This window comes from Sebastes umbrosus, chromosome 17 (genome assembly GCF_015220745.1).
Source record: "Sebastes umbrosus isolate fSebUmb1 chromosome 17, fSebUmb1.pri, whole genome shotgun sequence".
In the NCBI taxonomy this organism is placed as follows: Eukaryota; Metazoa; Chordata; class Actinopteri; order Perciformes; family Sebastidae; genus Sebastes; species Sebastes umbrosus.
In genome coordinates this window covers 25,865,689-25,883,671 of record NC_051285.1, presented here as the reverse complement: position 1 = coordinate 25,883,671, position 17,983 = coordinate 25,865,689, and the positions used below count along the sequence as shown (strand labels likewise).

At 42.4% G+C, this 17,983-nt stretch overlaps 1 protein-coding gene across 1 annotated transcript in view; it reads right to left on the bottom strand.

The window, feature by feature from the left end:
- LOC119475435 (peripheral-type benzodiazepine receptor-associated protein 1) overlaps window positions 1-17,983 on the bottom strand; it is a 79,804-nt gene continuing 61,821 nt past the window's right edge. The window contains exons 23-34 of the mRNA XM_037748132.1: window positions 17,600-17,980; window positions 15,874-16,026; window positions 14,758-15,576; window positions 13,148-13,247; window positions 10,987-11,129; window positions 9,735-9,903; window positions 8,836-8,904; window positions 6,934-6,981; window positions 6,008-6,123; window positions 5,821-5,892; window positions 4,875-4,994; window positions 1-4,318 (exon numbers count right to left, since the gene is read on the bottom strand). Coding sequence (XP_037604060.1) covers window positions 3,956-4,318; window positions 4,875-4,994; window positions 5,821-5,892; window positions 6,008-6,123; window positions 6,934-6,981; window positions 8,836-8,904; window positions 9,735-9,903; window positions 10,987-11,129; window positions 13,148-13,247; window positions 14,758-15,576; window positions 15,874-16,026; window positions 17,600-17,980 — 2,553 coding nt within the window. The 3' untranslated portion in view covers window positions 1-3,955. The remainder of the gene's footprint in view (window positions 4,319-4,874; window positions 4,995-5,820; window positions 5,893-6,007; window positions 6,124-6,933; window positions 6,982-8,835; window positions 8,905-9,734; window positions 9,904-10,986; window positions 11,130-13,147; window positions 13,248-14,757; window positions 15,577-15,873; window positions 16,027-17,599; window positions 17,981-17,983) is intronic.

Here is a 17,983-nt window from a genome sequence, read left to right as displayed (position 1 = left end):
TTGTTTTCTGTGAAAATATACATACTTTATTCCTGTAAAAAGATCCATATTGAAACAAACCATCACAATTTTCAAGTCCTCTTTGTACTACGTCTTCAGTTACTGTTCCTCCGTTCCACAAAGCCTGAACATGCAAAAAAAAAAAAAAATCTGAAAAACAATATTAACAAAAATATTTACAGATGAGCTTCCAAAAAGGGTAATAAAAACATTAATATATATAATATAAAAAGGTAAATCTTCCACTTTCAAACAATGAATGCAGGTCAGGGAAGAAAAAAAAAAAAAAAAAAAAAAAAATCCGCGCTGTATGAAAATATAGTCCCAACACTGTTCATTATGTACACACAGCTTCCTGTCCCGCTGCATTCACAATCTACAACTCAAACATTGTAGACAAGTCCGCCTAGAAAACACATAAATATGACAGTAACATAAATAAGGCCGAACATGGGTGTAACATTGGTATGCATGCAGTCAATAAACATCCTGTAAACAACATATTAAGACTAAACAAGGTCTTCTCGTAAGGCTAAATATGATCAACCGAGCTAAAACACTACCTACATGGGTGCTATTCAGTCAACAGCGGAGCCGCCTACTCACTACACAGCAGGTCAGAGGAATACTTGTGCATTAAAGGCCGTCAAGTACAAGATCGGTACAAATATTCGCTGTACATTTCGGCAACTTTTTGAGCATCCGTCCCTCTTTAAAAACATAAATAAAACAAACAGTACAGTGTTGCCTCTATCCCGGCTATCTCACATCTAAAGTGTCTTTGTCCATCCGCCCTCCCTTTTATTCTTGGCATCATCATGCTCCCTTTATGTAACACTGACAAACATTCATGACATAAAGAAAAATAAATAATAATTTGCCTCCAACTCGTGTCAACAACGGGAGTGAAATCAGGTCTGATCTTCAAGAGGAACCTCCGCTCTTCAACCCGGACTAGCTTGGCCTCTTGTAGCTATGGTAACAGGCAAAGCACCTAAGATTTTGGCATATTCTGCAGTTTGTTTTTTGACAGCCGGAGTCAACAGGTGGCTCAGCATTAATAAGAAACTACAAGTAAAAACCTGAGAAGTTACCCTAACAGCCCCCGTGTCACACAGATAACCAATCAGAATGAAGCTCAATACTAAGGCCGGGTCCACACACTCACATCCAAACGCAATACTTGGTACTACATCTTAAAGTGAGTAAAGCTGTCACAGACCATTAGAAGATACAGAACGGTTTGCTCTAGTACTTCAGTACACAATATTGCTAAAGTTGTATTATTTAGCTTCAACCAAACAGTCTACGATTTTATGATGCTAATGTGTGGACACAAAAAAAACGACACATCATGGGCTGATAGACGCTGTTTAGCCTTTCTGACCCAATATTCACACGCCACAAGTTGAACTTCATTATACTCAAACATGGAGGCAAATGAAAAGATACATGGACAACTTATTGCAGAGTCTATAACAGTACAGCAGCGCCATGAATGGAAACTGTTCACTTTAAAGAGGACCTATTATGCTTATTTTCAGGTGTTTACGTGCTTTAATGTTCAAAAAACGCTTCACTTTTCTCATACCGGCTCTGTCTGAAACGCTCTGTTTGAGCTCCTGCACCACGAGAAAAAACACAGATTGCTCCGCTCTAACTAGCTTTGTTTGAAACTAGCCACTGGTCAAAATGCGTTACTTGGTGACATCACTACGTTACGAAAGGAAAAGGCGGGACTTCAAGCGAGGCGTTTCAGGCAGTTCAGGAGCAGTGTTTCTCCCTTTGGCGTGGACTTTGGGGCTTGTAACTTTGCAGACCTTTTACATACTCGAAAAACAATATCACACACTAAAGAAAGGGAAAAAGCACAATAGGTCCTCTTTAAATGCAATTCTAGCAAATGTTGTTCCTACATGCTACGTTCAGGCTATAATGACTCCCAAAGCCTTAAACACTGTATGTTATTAATGTAATCACCCCCGATGACACCGCTTCACTCTAATCTGGATATTAAATTAATCTAGGATAGTTTCAGTATTGTGATTTTGGAGTATTAATTAGGTAGAGCTGCAACAACTAGTCGATTGATCGATTACACCAGAGGTTTTCAAACTGTCCACTTGAAAAAATTAACTCCAGAACTTGCCTGAGAATCACGTTTTTAAGTTTTCTTCAGTATCAAGGTAAATCCAGTGACAGTTGCGCGTACATCTGTGTGTACACCGCAAACAGGAAGTGCTAATAGATAATTTGGCCTACTTTTAATTGTGCCAATTTGCCAAAATGTAAACAAATATAGGCTAAAAAACAGGCCTCAAAATGTAATGGGAAATAGAGCGATGCTAACTTCTGGGTTGGCCTACAAAAATACGTCATCCCTGCACCACTCTATAAGACAAAATCCATGAATATTAACTTATTTCAAGTTGCTTAAAAGGTTTTCCAACACTTCTTTGACAGTACTAAGTCCCTGAATGTCCCATTGACGTGGTTCTTATATTTCTGGAACTCTCACACTCCTCTAACCGTTCTTACACACAGATTCAAAATAAACTCAAGCAATTTTAAATTATGGGGCAGGGTGGGGGGGTTTATGCGGGCGCAGGTTTGACCGAAGGGAATTAGTTAATCGAGAGAAAATTGATTGGCAACTATTTAAACCGATTAATAATTTAAGCAAAAAATGGTGGATGTATTTTATGTTCTAATATGTGTTAATTTACTTTTATTTCCTCATCTTAATTATAGTAAACTGAATATCTTTGGGTTTTGAACTGTTGGTCGGACAAAACGAGATATTTCACGACACCACCTGTAGCACACTGTGACGGACGTTTTGTAGGCCAAACGATTAATTGATTAATCGATTAATCGATAATGATTTAATAATACTCTTTAGTTGCAGCCCTAGCTAACAGAGCAGCCTACCGATCACCAGATACTACATCATTACTGCACACGCTGCAGGTCTCTCTCTCTCTCTCTCACACTCACACACAGACAGGAAATATGTAGTATGCAACATTAGGCCAGCTGTGACTGTTGTCACAAACATCAAGAGTTCCCGTGTTTAGTCTAAGAAAGGCATCTGATTTCAGCTTTGTCTACGCACACACATACACACACACACACACACACACACCAAAGAAGGGCGACCCTTCACATTCTTTACCTTCAATAAACAGTCTTAACTGTTAAACTCAAACCTAATTAGATCTAACCTAAGTGGATCATTGCCGTCTCTGACAGCTCTACTGTTTTATGACTAAACTTCCTGCCCTTCATGCAATGCGGTGATGGTTAGGGCAAGAGTCTGATACAAATAAATAACATGTTCTGTACAAAGTACTGTATAAATACTCTTAAAGACGCGAAAAACACACGTGTGAGGGACGAGCAGACAAGATATTTAAAATACATCCCGTTCAGGATGGATAGTGCATTCTTTATAGTCACACGGAGGAAGAGATAGACTGCTGCTTCTGTTCGTTTGCTTCAAATAAATAAATAAAGTGGCACCAGTACGTGAACATTAAAGCTAATATCTAATTAGCTTTACCTGGTCTGCTGATCAATATCGTTCTGTATCAGATTATTCTAAATCAAACCGATCCACTGAGAGATAAATAAGTGTTTTATATCGAGCATTAAAGCCTATTGAGTTTGCAAATGCTTAGATAGTTAGGTAGTATTTAGAGGATATATTTGTGTTTGCACACTTCGACATGCACTTGTACATGCTCGTGTGCTGCTGTAAGCGGTATGTTGATGTACTCTAATTTTAACAGCTGCTAGCAGTGATCTAAGGCAAATGTATAATTACTGACGGTTAAAGCATCAGTTATTAGATCTGATGGTCGCTAACCGCGCCGACTACCAGCTGAGACGAACAGTGAAGATAGAAAAAGTGCTTTCAATGTGACGCGAGTATTCTGAGTCAGCTGTCACTGACTCAGTCTTTCTTGCTGGATCCCAGCTTTTTGAACAGCTTCTTGCCTTTGGAGAAAAAGCCTTTCTTCTTCTTGCCTTGCGCAGAGCGGTCCGTCTGCGCGGGGCTGTCTGCTGGGAGGGGGGCCGGAGGGGAGCAGCAGGCCTCCACTGCTGCTGCTGCTGCTGCTGGACCTGGAGCTGGACTTGGAGCTGGACCTGGAGCAGGGTCCAGGTCGGGCACGAGGCTCGCAGCTGGTGCCGGTTTGGGTGGCGGGTCTGTGTGCTCTGTTGGGTCGGGGAGAGGAGGTTCTGTTTGGGGGTGCAAAGCCTCCTCTGGGGTTGAGGGCCCAGGATCTTGTGGCTCTGTAGAAGACGTCCAGGTACCCTTCAGGAAGAGAGTAAGACTTTTAGAATGAAAGTGAAGCTTAGTTACGCTTAAAATGATTACACCAAAGGGAAACACAAGGACAGGACACACACACAGGAGGAGGCGGTGGATCTGGGATCTCAACCTTTTTGACCCGTATTAAACTAAAACCATCGGTAGGTGCTGGATGCTGCTGCTGCTGCAAATGAGCAGCGTAGGACTACAGTTAAGGTGGAGGGAAGAGGACATAAACAGGGACACTAGTGGTGGTCACTGAGCTGCTATAGTCCGATCTAAAAACACTTACGATCAAGTCTCAAAGTGTACACTTCGTTTCTGCTTCTGCAGAAGGCCATGCAGGAAACAGTGGGGCAAAAGAAAAATGCAACAGGACAGAATTTAGGAGACAGAACAGAAAATGACAGTAACCAGACGCTGGAAATACATGAAAGTAAAAAAAAGAACTTTTTGATTTCAGTGATTTGTGAAAATGAGACATAATGTATGCCTGCAGGTGAGGAGGTCGCCCACAGTTCCATATATACATGCTAGATAGACAGAAACGCTAAGCTACCTGTGATTCCTTCCTGGGTTCCGGTGCATGCTGAGCAGCGTGACGCGGGGCTGGAGCCTCCTCTGGTACGGCCTGCAGGAAGTTGGAGGGCACCAAGCCGGCGTGTCCATTCAAGTCTCCCTGGAAGAAAAATTACAATATTACGAACACGAGGACGCCTTTTAACGATGAGGATGTAGTTCAACTACTGTAAACCCATCCAACAGAAAATTAATCAACAACTATTTCGCAAATCAATTAAACATTTAAGCAATTTTGTCAAGCAAAAATGCCAAATATTTGATGGTTCCAGGTTCTTAAATGTAAGAATTTGCTGCTGTTTATTTTGGGAGATTTGAAATAATAACGAACCAAACAACTACTCAATGATGCAAAATGATTATTACTATATGGCAACTATTGTTATCATTGTATTTTTATATCATATACTATATCATATGGTAGAATTCTTTTCAATTTCTAATATATATACATACAGTAGATACACATATATATATATAGATATCATTGCATTGTTACTGTATAGTGTGTATATGATATTATACATAACACTATATATTCTGTATATATTGTGTATATTGTATTTATTATTAAATATAATACCTGAAGTGTAATGTAATGCAGATATTGTATATAGCTGTATATAGTCATCTCTCTAATTTCCATAATGTCTTATTTTATTTCTATTTATTTCCTTCAAATAGTCGGGATCAATAAAGGCTCGTCTTATTTCATCTCATCTTATGGAGATTTGTTTTCTGGAAAAAAAAAAAAAATCCTCTCAAACACAGTAAATGCATTTAATTGTTTTTAGAATAAATACAAGAAGATAGTTAGTTAGAGCCACCACACTGTTTTCAGGAAGTTCAGTGCAAAAACTGCTTATCACCAAACAATGTGGCAATAAACCGGCCACTCCTGACTCTCGAGTCACGCCAACACTTACGTAGAAGAAGCCGTCTTCGTCCATGTCACCAAACACATGGATGATGTCTCCTGCACTGAAGGTCAGCTCAGCCTGAATCCAGACAAACAAAAACCAGGCAGATAATGAGCAAAAAAACTGCTACCACACATATTGTGACTTGTCTGAGGAAAAACAGATATTATGCATGTATGTGCATGAGTCTGACCTCTATGTCAGTGTTGGGGGAGCTCTCTCGTGGATCATAATCAAAGATAGCGACCATCCTGCGAGCTCCTGGGGCCGGGTTCCCCACCGGTGCAGCAGCGGCAGTCTGGCTGGGTTCTGTCAGTCAAACAGAGAGAGGGGTCAAAGTGACATCCTGATAATTAGAGGAGTAACAACTCTCCGCAATTCAGACCAGCTCATCAGCATGCAGCTCATCGTGTCTTGCACGTCCGACTCACTCAGCGTCATGCTAAGCTGAGGAAAAGTCAAACCACTGCAGTCAAACACGTGAAAATGAAAATACAAACAACAGAGAGATTAGCAGTCAGAGTTAGCATTTTTATTTCCATGAAAAAGCTCGTAGCAGCTCGAACTGTAAAAATGAAGACAAGTGAAATGATTTGATGATTAAATGAACTGTGAAATGAGAAGAGGAGTTAGGAGGAGGGACTGTTTGACATTTATAACAGGGGATTAATGAAGAACTTAAGGAGAAGAGGTAACACTATATAATAACCACCATTTATAAATGCTAAATTGATAATTAATTAAACTTATTTTACTGTTAACAAACAACGAAATGGTAATTAATAATGATTACTAATTATTAGTAATGCTATAATTTATTTAATTTTAACAGTTTATTGTTGCACATATCAAAAGTATTTGTTAATGATTTCAAAATTATTTATAATTCTTCAGTATACTCCCAAATAATCAAACAGTCTCTAATAATGATGAATGAAGGTGAGCCTGGTGTTATCAGCAGTCCAACCATTAAAGAAAAACGTTCACAGAATGGCATATAAATGAATAAATGAAATAGTGAGTAAACACATGCCGTCCTCCGGTGGACGCTGAAGACGTCGTCTGATCATGCAGGTGAGAACAGAGATGAGCAGAGGAGTCAACGTGTTAACTACCAACCTTGGCTGGAGGAGTCTAAGCTCTCCTCCCAGAGTGCCGCAGACTCAACTGGAAGAGATGAGTTATGGGAAAAAAAGAGCATAAGCACGATCACAGGACGACACGAGAGCTCAAAGGCCAAAGATTAATCCTGTCTGAAGTCAAAATATCAAGTCTCATTCGTCACACAAAGAGTCACAGATGGAGATCAGAGGGGATGGATGTCTCAACAAGTGGACTTTGATCATGTAATGCAGTTGTGACATCGGAGCAGAATTCTGGCACAAAGGACTTTCTTTTATCAATAAGCAGCGATTCTATTGAGGTTTTCGAATGAAGCTTCGAATGTCTGTCATCATATTTTTATGAGGGCCGAACGTTCAAACCCAGCTTGGGGCCCTTCTGTGTGGAGTTTGCATGTTCTCCCTGTGTTAGCGTGGGTTTTCTCCGGGTTGTCAGGTTTCCTCCCACAGTCCAAAGACATGCAGGTTAATTGTTAACTCTAAATGTCCCATAGGTGTGAATGTGAATGGTGTCTGTCTCTATGTGTCAGCCCTTTGACAGTCTGGCGACCTGTCCAGGGTGTACCCCGCCTTCGCCCAATGTCAGCTGAGATCGGCTCCAAAGCTGCTTGCCTGACAGCTCTGAGTACTAACAATAGCCCTTATTGGGGGAGTGGTTTTGGACGGAGGCATGAAGGAACAGACTGTCAGGGTTGCCAACTTGGCATTTTCTCACTAGATTTAGGGACTTTTGGAGCTGGTGCTGCTAGGTACTTTCACTGGAAAAGAGTGGGCTTTTTTTTCTTTCAGTTGGTTCCTTTTTAAAATCTGGTGTAGTCTTGCTAGTTTCTCAAGATTACAACCCTAGCTTTAATACAAGAGCTTGCCGCCCTTTGTGTGCGGCAAGCTCCCGCTTGACAAACAGTTTTTTGACCGCAGTGAAAATGTAGTTTTTGAAAGGCTAAACGCCAACAAATATGGATTGAATCAGAATATTTCATTGCATAAAAACATGTTGTGACTTTTAGAAATGATTACATCTATTTTTTAGCCAATAAATGTTGACTTTTGGACTTTACAATGCTCTGGAGTTATTGAAAGTGTTTGGATCACAGAATTCGGAAACAATCTTACGCAGCCACCACTGGAATCTAATTCTACAAATAGTATGAAGCCGCGTTTCCACCGTGCAGTCCAGTTCAATTCAGTTCAGTTCTTTCCACATTAGAACGGTTATTTTTGTGTTTCCATTAGTGAAAGTTGTGGATGGTACAAATAGCACCGCTCCATATTTGGTACCACATTGGTCGAGGTTGCAAGCAAGCTGAGCCGATGCTAAAGTGGTACCAAAAGTGAGTCGAGTCGAGCAGAGCCGTACCATGCGGTGGAAACAGGGCTTAATATTAATAATATTAGCGTAGCATTTGAATGATTTAGAATTTGAATTTCAACGTTATAGCTGACGCCTGGAAGCTTCACCTTAACTGCCACATTCTGCTGCCATGTCTGCAATGTATTACATGACTATCCAATGAAAGCTGACAGGACTGACTGAGTACTCATGTATGTGCCTTTTAACATTTGCAAAGACAAAAATCATAAAAAAGTTAACCTGTGGAGAGATGAAGTTACTCTGAAGAGCCTATAAGCACTAAGAAACAAAGTGTAACACTACGCCTTAACTATAGAATATGAAACTACTGCAGAGTGTTCTCATAGTGGTGATTTTTTACCAGACTGCTGGGAAGCTGTCTGATTTCATTACTACAGTAAGCTGACCTAGAAATCCCCCCTGGTCGCTGAGTGAGAAGCAGCAACTGAAAGAGCAAAAAGCTAAAAGTGAAAGAGACAGAAAGAGAAGCAAACCAGAGAAGAGAGTAAAGGAAGGAGGTGGGAAGCCGCAATCTGCAGCGAGACACACCTTTCTTGGATCGTCTCGGTTTCGGCGGTGGAACAGGGCGACGCGGAAGCTGTGCATGTGTGCGAGAGCCTTTATGGAGTTTTAGAAAAGGAAAACCAAAAAAAAATGAAACAAAAAGGAAACACAGAGGTGCAATTTTTTTTTGAGAGAAGCAGACCAGACAAAGAAGACAATGAAAAGCCAGTGAAGAGCAATTTAAAAAATGACAACCAGTGAGCAGCAGACACAGCAGTGAGAACAAGTGGAAGTGAAAAGGTTAAACCATCTGCAGCTACACCGCTCGGGGTAGAAAGCAGGAAACAGAAGCAAAGTGTCAGCTTGATTTTGCTGCGCGGCTCACTACAACTCGCCACAGGCAAACACTTTGACTTGGGTTTATCTTTCTAGATGCCTGCATGAAAACACAGTCAGTGACTGAGAATAGATGGTTATGATTTCCTTCATAGCAACACAGTGAACAAAAAGCCATTAAAACATACAAAGAATTGCCACGGGGGAATGATTTGGGGTCCACATTTAATTTACTTCATCCAAGCTTTGTGCTTCCTGTTGGGTCAAAAGGTCAACAGGCCAGAGCGAGATTTTCACTTCGCCTCCTCTCATCTGGAAAAACAGCTTTTTTTTTATCCAATTAACCGCAGACAAAAAATCTGACAATTTGTGTCTTTACACATCTGGCCAATTTAAAGACTAAATGAAGTGAAACATTATAATACATTTTAGGTCAACACTTGTGCTGCTATTTTCACTTAACCACTTAAACACAAACAGCGGTGATATCATGAGTAAAACATTACAATCAACATCTATGGTAAAGATGTCCAAATGTACTCACTTCCAACTGTAACAGAACACATTTAACAGCACACAAGAACACGCCTTTAGACAGTTTCACCTACCGATCTTCTCCATGGAGGCTGCCGTGGACAAGAAGCCCTGCTGCAGCAGCTGCTGCCGGGTCTCCTCGTCCTCCACCTGGATCTCAGACACCATGTTGCATGGAACGTAGCCCAGGTGACCACTAGACTCTCCTCGGTAGAACCCATCTGAGTCTTTATCACCGTAAACCTGAGGAGAGGGAGGAATTAGGACCCCTCATGGTCGTGACACCGATTCAGCATTTGCTTAGCCTACTACCATTTGTACTCTTAGATGCCATTGGAAGTATTAGTAGTCTTTTCATCTGAAATACTTCAGACCTGTTTCATAGTTATAAACAGAAACACATTTCAGTTTGAATCATGTTAACACCACTTTGTTTTGCCCTGATATTCCGGGTTCTTTGTAATCAGATGTTGCTTTAGCTTGGCCGGCTTCATGGCTTCGTTCGCCAGCACCCGAAGACACATGAGGCATTTTGGTTTCCCGTCGCTGTCTCTCGATATACCTGTCGTCATATTTGGGTTTAGCGTCACTTGACGATATGGACTGACTCAAATATTTCTCCATGCTGGCTAATAAGCTAAGTTGAGCTAAGCAGCAGGAACGGGTCGTTGCGCCCTGAGTGAAGTGACTGATTCATGACAGATTGACGTGATGTGTCACCATCACATCAGAGTTTCTATTGGCCCAAAGCTAACGTGGGTGGTATTAATGGACACAATATGCTTGTTTTGTCAACACCACTTTGAGAATTACTGGTCTAAGAGAGTCCAAAAATATTAGTACTGTAAACATGAACAACTCTCTCCCGCTAAAAGTGCACTAAAACTCGAACTTGTGATGTCATAGGGTATAAAGTGTGGAGCTGCTCTATAATGAACAATGACAAAGAATGGAGAGAGATGTTGTCGATGACACTGAGAGCACCCAGGGGAATGTTCAGAGCATTTTCTGATTCACAGCTGACAACACTACAATAGATCCCATTCATCGTCTATGGAGCAGCTCCAGACTTTATACCCTATGACATCACAAGTTTGAGACTTTTCTAATTTCTGGGTTCGAGAGAGAGAGAGTAGCTCATGTTCACAAATATTGACTAAACTTTCCTAGGACATGAAGATAACATATTGGAATTCTGAATTTAGGTTGTGTTCCCCTTTAATCTTCGTGCGTGCTGTGTCCCTCCTGTTGATGTGAGCTTATAATGAAAAACATGCATGACTGTCAGGGTTATTCCAGTAGAGTCTGAGCAGTGTGGGGACATACTTTGATGATCTGTCCTTCAGTGAAGGGCAGCTCTTCCTCAGCAGCATCAGGATTGGGTGACATGGTGGCAGGATCGTAAGGGAAGAGGGCCACGAAGATACGGATGTCACCGTCTCCTTTGATCTTTGGTGAATCAACAACACCTGCAAACACACACACACACGGTCACAATACTTAATTTGCATTTGACACAGGATTTATATATTTGAGATTTGTTCTCAGGTGATCGATTCAAAAGCATCTTTCCTTTTGTTTAGAGAAGTGCAGTGTTGAGAGCATTAGTTGTTATACGCCCCTTCAGACTTCTATTATGGGTTCACAAAGTTTCTTAAAGGGATAGTTTGGGTGTTTTGGAGTGGGGTTGTATGAGATACTTATCCATAGTCAGTGTATTACCTACAGTAGAAGGCGGTTGGCATTCATCCAGTTTGGAGAAACAGACAGGAGTTAGCAATGTACTGTGGTGAACAGGGCCGGCAGCAAAACGTATTTTTGCCACCTTAAAGAAAAGCCCACTTAAAAAAAAATCAACGTCAGTTTAAATGTATGCTATAATTATAATGTTCATGGCGATTTACCTTGCCGTGTTTTCAAGAGGGAACCGAAGCCGTTATCTATGTTCCTCGCCAAAGCAAACATCCATTGAAAAAAACTGAAATTTTAACCTGGCAGAACACGGGAGTCGTTGGTCTACCGCTGCCTCGATCGGTTAGTTTGTTTGTGTTATTGTGTGACTTTTGTTAGTTCGGATTCACCGAAGTCACACAATAGCACAAACAAACTAACCTATCTGTCTGTCTGCTTCTCCAAACTGGGGTCGTGCCGACTGTCTTCTACTGTATCTAATACACTGACTATGGATAAGTACCTCATACAACCCCACTTCAAAACACCCGAACAATCCCTTTAAAACAAATAAGAATATATAATTCCTTGTTTTTAATTCATGCATTGTTTTATAAAAGCTTTTGTTTTCTTATTCTTTAACTTTATAAAATCGAAATACAATTTATAGTCACTACTATGACACGATGCATCCTCTGCACACAAGCCATGCCTAGCTTGCAATGACTTCTGCAAATAGCACAGCCAGCTCGCCCCCCCTCCCTCCCAACCAACTGCACAGTGCTGCTAGCGTTCACAGCGTTCGCCGAGCACAGGCATGTCCTTAAAAGAGGTAATCAAGCTAAACCACTGATCCTAAGCTGTGTGAGCCGTTTGACAAACGTGCACCCGTTCATGATCTGCAGCAGGCGAGCGAGCACCGGGGGAAAACGGTGTTTGACCCACTCTCTAATCTAAATCTGAGGACGTTTACTGACAAACACACAGGACAAAAAAAAAATGAACATTATCAAAAGGTGCGATGTCACAGATCGTGAGAAGCGGCCTTTGAATGTGGTTTGTAGCACGTTTTGGTCTGCAGCATAGCGGACATGAGGTGTGACTAACCAGTGTGGCTAAAAGCATTACAACTGTAGCCTATTATTTGACAGCGAGCGACACATTTGAAGAGCTGTAGTGAGACTTTAAGCTGCAGTGAAGAGATGTGTTCTCTATCTCATTAGTGAGAATCAGCCCATCTGTGGCAAAAGTCACGGGCACACTTTCACATCCTCACTGATTTTCTAGTAGATAGGACAGTAACTTGCTCCCTTCCTCTATCTGTGTGCACGTGTACATTCATGCTTCTGTGTGTGTAGTCAACTGTGCACCCACACATATACCAGAATTATTACATGCCGTCTGTATCATCGCAACAGCGGCTGAGAGGAAAAGAAGCGAGCGAGGGACTCATACGTCCTCGCTGCAGGCCGTTTCTTTGCTGGCTAATCGAGGTTACTATTTTAATGTCTGTCACTTCCTCCTGTCATGACAAGCCACTTTGAGTTAAGCCGGTTCTCAGCTTAGCAAGCTCTCTCTCTTCCACTTCTTCACTGCAGCTACAGCACCTCCTCCTCCTCCTCCTCCCTTACCCCCCCCCCCCCCCCCCTCCCTTCGTACACAAGGTGCTAATCTGACTACCATCATGTGAGAGAGGGGGAGACTTGCCAACAGAGAGCACACAGGTGTGACAGCAGCATCTGCGCATTTGAGATAAGAGAGAAAGAAATCAAGAGATAGAAGGAACAGGAAGTCAAAAGAGGAAAGAGTCTCTGACCTTTGGGTTGCCTGGCCTGCGAGCACGCTGGTTTAGGGGAGAGCTCAGCCTGCGCTCCCCACGATGGACCCGCCTCAGCTGGAGGGATTTGGCTGGGCTCCTGCTCGACAAGCAGAAAAAAGAAATAATAAGAAAAAAACATCTAATACAGAAACACTACAGGGGAAGAGAGGGCACTCCAGGGTTTCCGACATTCTACTGTTTCAACACACATCTTCCTTTTTTTTGCGTAGTGGTGGTGTTAACAGACACAGAACAAAGCACACCCACTGTAAGCTAATGCAGAACAAGGCAGACTACCATGTAGGTCAGTGGTTCTCAAACTTTTTCTGTCATTCCCCCCTTTGGAGGAAGAAATATTTTCACGCCCAGTCAAAATTACCCAATTGCAGTTGAAATATTTAAAAATAGAATAGACAGATCAAATGTTTGCCATGGGTCCTTATTTAAAGTATCACACACTATCAGGAGGGTCATTGTGAAGGAGACAGATACAGATTCAGCAAACACAGATTTACTCATGTGCTCGGGTCTATTTTGTTTTACACAATATGCAAATTAACTTTCCTAAAATAAAAATAATAATCTGTTGTTTTTCTTCACATGACATTCAATATATTACTAATAATGTTTCTTATAGTTTATTCAGTCGGTAGTCCTGGTATGTTTAATAGGTTGGTAGGATGGGGGTTACATTTTATCAAACCACATTTCTTCATTGACGTGACCGGGATGTAATGTTTCTAAATGTTATTTTGTTGGGTCTCATACTGACAGCTGCCAGAGTTTTTACAAACAAATCACACACTGATCTCTCCTCATCTCCCACCGCCTTCATTATTATTTATATTTATATAAATGTAATTTATGGTGCTGTTGGATTGCTGCTAGACCGCCCCGTTACAGGTGCGTGCGGGAGAGAAAAGGCTAAATTTGGAATTTTGGAATAAATAATGATCTCTCTTTTTTCAATAAATTTTGGCTTTTGGACTGAAGACTGAGGCGTTACAGAGACGGACAGAGCGCCGCGTCGCTTGCTCTGTGTGTCTGAGAGATGGGGGGGGAAGAGAAGGTGGTAGGTAAGCTCATGTTTCTGTAAGTTTAATAATAATTATAATGTCAATGTTATGAATGAAGCTTCAAACTACTCGGTGCCGCTATACTTCGTCATATTTTCTGTTATGATTACTGTCAAAACATTAATTGTACATCACGTTTTCCCTGTCATGCCTCTGGCACCCCACAGTTTGAGAACCACTGGTGTAGGAGAACATGAATGCAACAGGAAGTAGTGCAGTCAGACAGAAGGAGAACAGGGTCAGCTACATTTTGGCGGCTGACACAAAATCTTATAAAGATTATAAGTCACTGGGTGATGATGAACTTACTAAATAATACACTATATTTTGCTTCCTTTTATAACAGCAATAAATGCCACAAAATGTGCTCCCTAACCTCCCTCTGTCCTCTGCAGTGGTGATGATGGAGAACGTAGCTATCTCCTGAGCGGTGGAGTTAAGTGATATCCACTAAAGGAATTAGAGGGTTAGATCCACACTGCTACAGGGAAGAGGAGGGGGCTGGGTGAACTGGCCTGCAGCGACATTTACCAGCGGATCAGTCTTCAGCCCTCGGCGGTGAGCGGGTCTGCCGTGCTCCACTTGAGCCCCCTCCACCCACCACTCAGAGCTCATCTGCTCCATCCCCGCCTCCCCCGGACCGTACTGCGCCGGCTCTTCGTTGTCATCGGTGCCGTACTCCACGTCGATCTCCGCCCCGCGACTGACAGGTAACCTGTGAGTCTGTGCTTTTTTGCTGACCGGGTAGGGTCTTGGCGGGACAAGACCATGGCCGGGGTTGGCTGCCGCGGCGACAGCCATCTGACTCCTGAGCATGGCCTCCCTCCTAAGGCGGTCCCCTAGCCCTTTGAGCAGCGATCTGTCTTTGCTGTTGTGGGTCAGCTGGGGAGGACAGCGGGTCCGCCGCCTGCTGGTGGGACCTTCATACTGACCCATGTCTTCTTCAGGATAGCTGATGGTGTCGACCGGGTCTGCGTAGTGCACCCTGTGCTGCGTTCTAGGCTTGACCTGCGAAGCTCCGTGCCTGAGTAAAGGCTCTTTGGTTAGGGATCTGGGATCCCTGTTGAAGTGGTGATGGTGAGGGGGGAAGTGTGGTTGTGAGTATGGGTTGGGGTGATGCGAGTGATGCTGGGGGGCATGGTGGAGGCGTTCCGAGTCTCTGGGGTGAAAGTGGTCGGGTCTGGGCCGAGGATGACCGCGGTGGGTTGAAGGACCTTCTTGACTGCTGTCTTCATCTTCTGTCGCCTCAGGGATGCTGAACAGCTGCTTGTGGTGTTGGACTTGAGCGGGCAACTTAAGGATCCTCTCAAGAACCTCCTCATCACTGTCTGGAGTCGCCAACTTGTGGGACTACAAGGTCACACGTCAAAGCGAGCAAGAATGGGTCGGTGACGGTGGGATGGGAAATCATATCGTTCAGTGAAAATAAGGGAAGTGCGGACAAAACAGAGGACAACCCGGTCATGCAAAGGAAAGAGAAAAGAAAGAGGAAGAAAAACAAAAAGAAAAGCAAAAATATGACAGAAGAAATAGAAAGCCACTGAAGGACAACTTAAATATGCAAGACAAACTGAGAGAAGCATTCAAACAGTAGAACGCACAAAGTGCCTGTGAAAAAATAAGTATATAGTGCACTCATTCCTTTACCCTGTTTGCTACTGAGTAGCCCCTGGCCTGTGCTTCTCCGAGGTGGTCGGAGTAAAGGTCCTCCTCCTCTTCCTCCAGGATGTCAGACAGATCTGAACGGCTGTTGTCTGCGTGGTAGTCACTGGCAGGCTCCACAAGCCCTCTGCCGTAACTCTGCAATGAAATACGTCAACATTCAGAAACAAACTACCCAATTTATCTTTAAATCCTTATTAGTCAATCCATTGAATATTGAGTAAAATCAATAAATCTGTAAGTTAAAAGATAGATACTAATGTACACGTTAAGCAAAGCTGTACTGCTGAATTTATAAGCCATACAGGCCCATGGCCTTCTTCTGGCATTGGCCCAATGCATGAACCTTTGAGAAACAGCACTGCTAAGAGCTCACTTGAATGAAATATGATGCAAATGTATTAACTAATGATTTAGGCTTTCTTAATATGAGAGCAAAATGCCAAGATATACGTGCTCAAAACTTTGCATTATACATTGTCTTCATTAATCTATCAGGATTAAGTGATGTTTTAACAAGTTGCTTTACAAGCAACTAATACTTAACAAATAAATAGGTATATTTAATCAGGGTTTCTGCAGATTCACCAAGAATTTAAGACCTTTTTAATACCACATAGAATGCAGTTTAACTAAGGGTGCTCTGATCGATCGTTATCAGCCGGTCTTTATAAAGGGCGATCAGAAGAGCCGATCAGATGACTATGATTATGAATTGAAGCGTGTCAATACTCATTTGCCTGCTTTCTCTTTAATTCACTCTGAAAGTGACACAGCTAGACACACACATGCACAGGCCCGGCACCGTGGTGGTTTCACCATCTGTCTAATCTAGTTTTTTTCACGCGCGAGAGAAGAAAGCACACTGATAATCTATTAAAAACGATATAGGCGTATATATCGGAGCTTTATCTTGCCACTGTCGCACGTAGTGCATGCTCATGGGGGATTTCTCGTTGGGTCTCTAAATTATAGAGTACGGTCTAGACCTGCTCTACATGAAAAGATAACTTCTGTTATGATTTGATTGCATCCAATGCTTGCCAATCTTTTTGATTTCCCTGCCCCGAGAGAGCGCGAGAGAGGTGAGCACACCGGCCTTTATGTCCGCTGAAAATAATTCCCTCTAAGCACAATTTAATTGTATTAATATATACAAAAATTTAATTTCCACAAATCCTTCTATTTAATTTTTTTTTTTTTAACTAGTAGCTGATGGAATAACTCTTCAGTGTGTGCCTCCCTTTGTGTGCAGCAAGCGGTAGAGCGAACAGTCTTTTTGACCGCAGTGAAAATGTTGTTTTTGAAAGGCTAAATGCCAACAAGTATGGATTGAAGCGGAATATTTTGCGAGATAAAAACATGTTGTGAATTTTGGAAATGATTACATCTATCTTTTTGCAATACATTTTGACTTTTGGACTTTAAAACGCTCTAGAGTTATATAGTTCACTACCATTTATCATGCTCTATATCAAGTATTAAAGTATAATGGACAGCATGGCCTAGAATTATTTATTATTATGTCACATTTTTTCAGTACTTCTCAGCAGCATATAACCAAGGTTGATTAAGTCTAGGATACACTGTTCATGGCTCCAGAAGACATTAACCGTGCTCTCAGCAGTTGTACTCAACTACAACAATATGCCATATTCATTTTTGTAGTGAAGAGTAAACTAGTAGGTGGTGTCAACAAATGAGGGCTGACCTGCTGCGTCCTACTGTACGCTGGCTCTTGGTCCTGTCTCAAGAACTCCTCGATGGACACCAAGCGGGTATTCTCTTGCTCCTCGTCTGCCTCGGACCCCAGCGGTGAGTGGCTGGGGGGTCGGTGGAGGTTATAGTCCTGAGGGTTAAGGAAGTCTTGGATCGGGGCTTTGGGTGGGGTAGGTATGCGCTCAGGGATACTGAGCGCGGCACCAGGGTCCTCAATGAATTCTAAGAAACATGGGAAAGGACGTATCATTCCAGGGCTGTCGGTGTCCTTGCGCTGCTCCAACACTGCTGCTGCTGCCGTTGCTGGTGTTTGTGCAGTTGCTGCTACTGGAGACGTCTGAGGTACGGAGGTCGTGGGGGAGGTCATATTAACCTG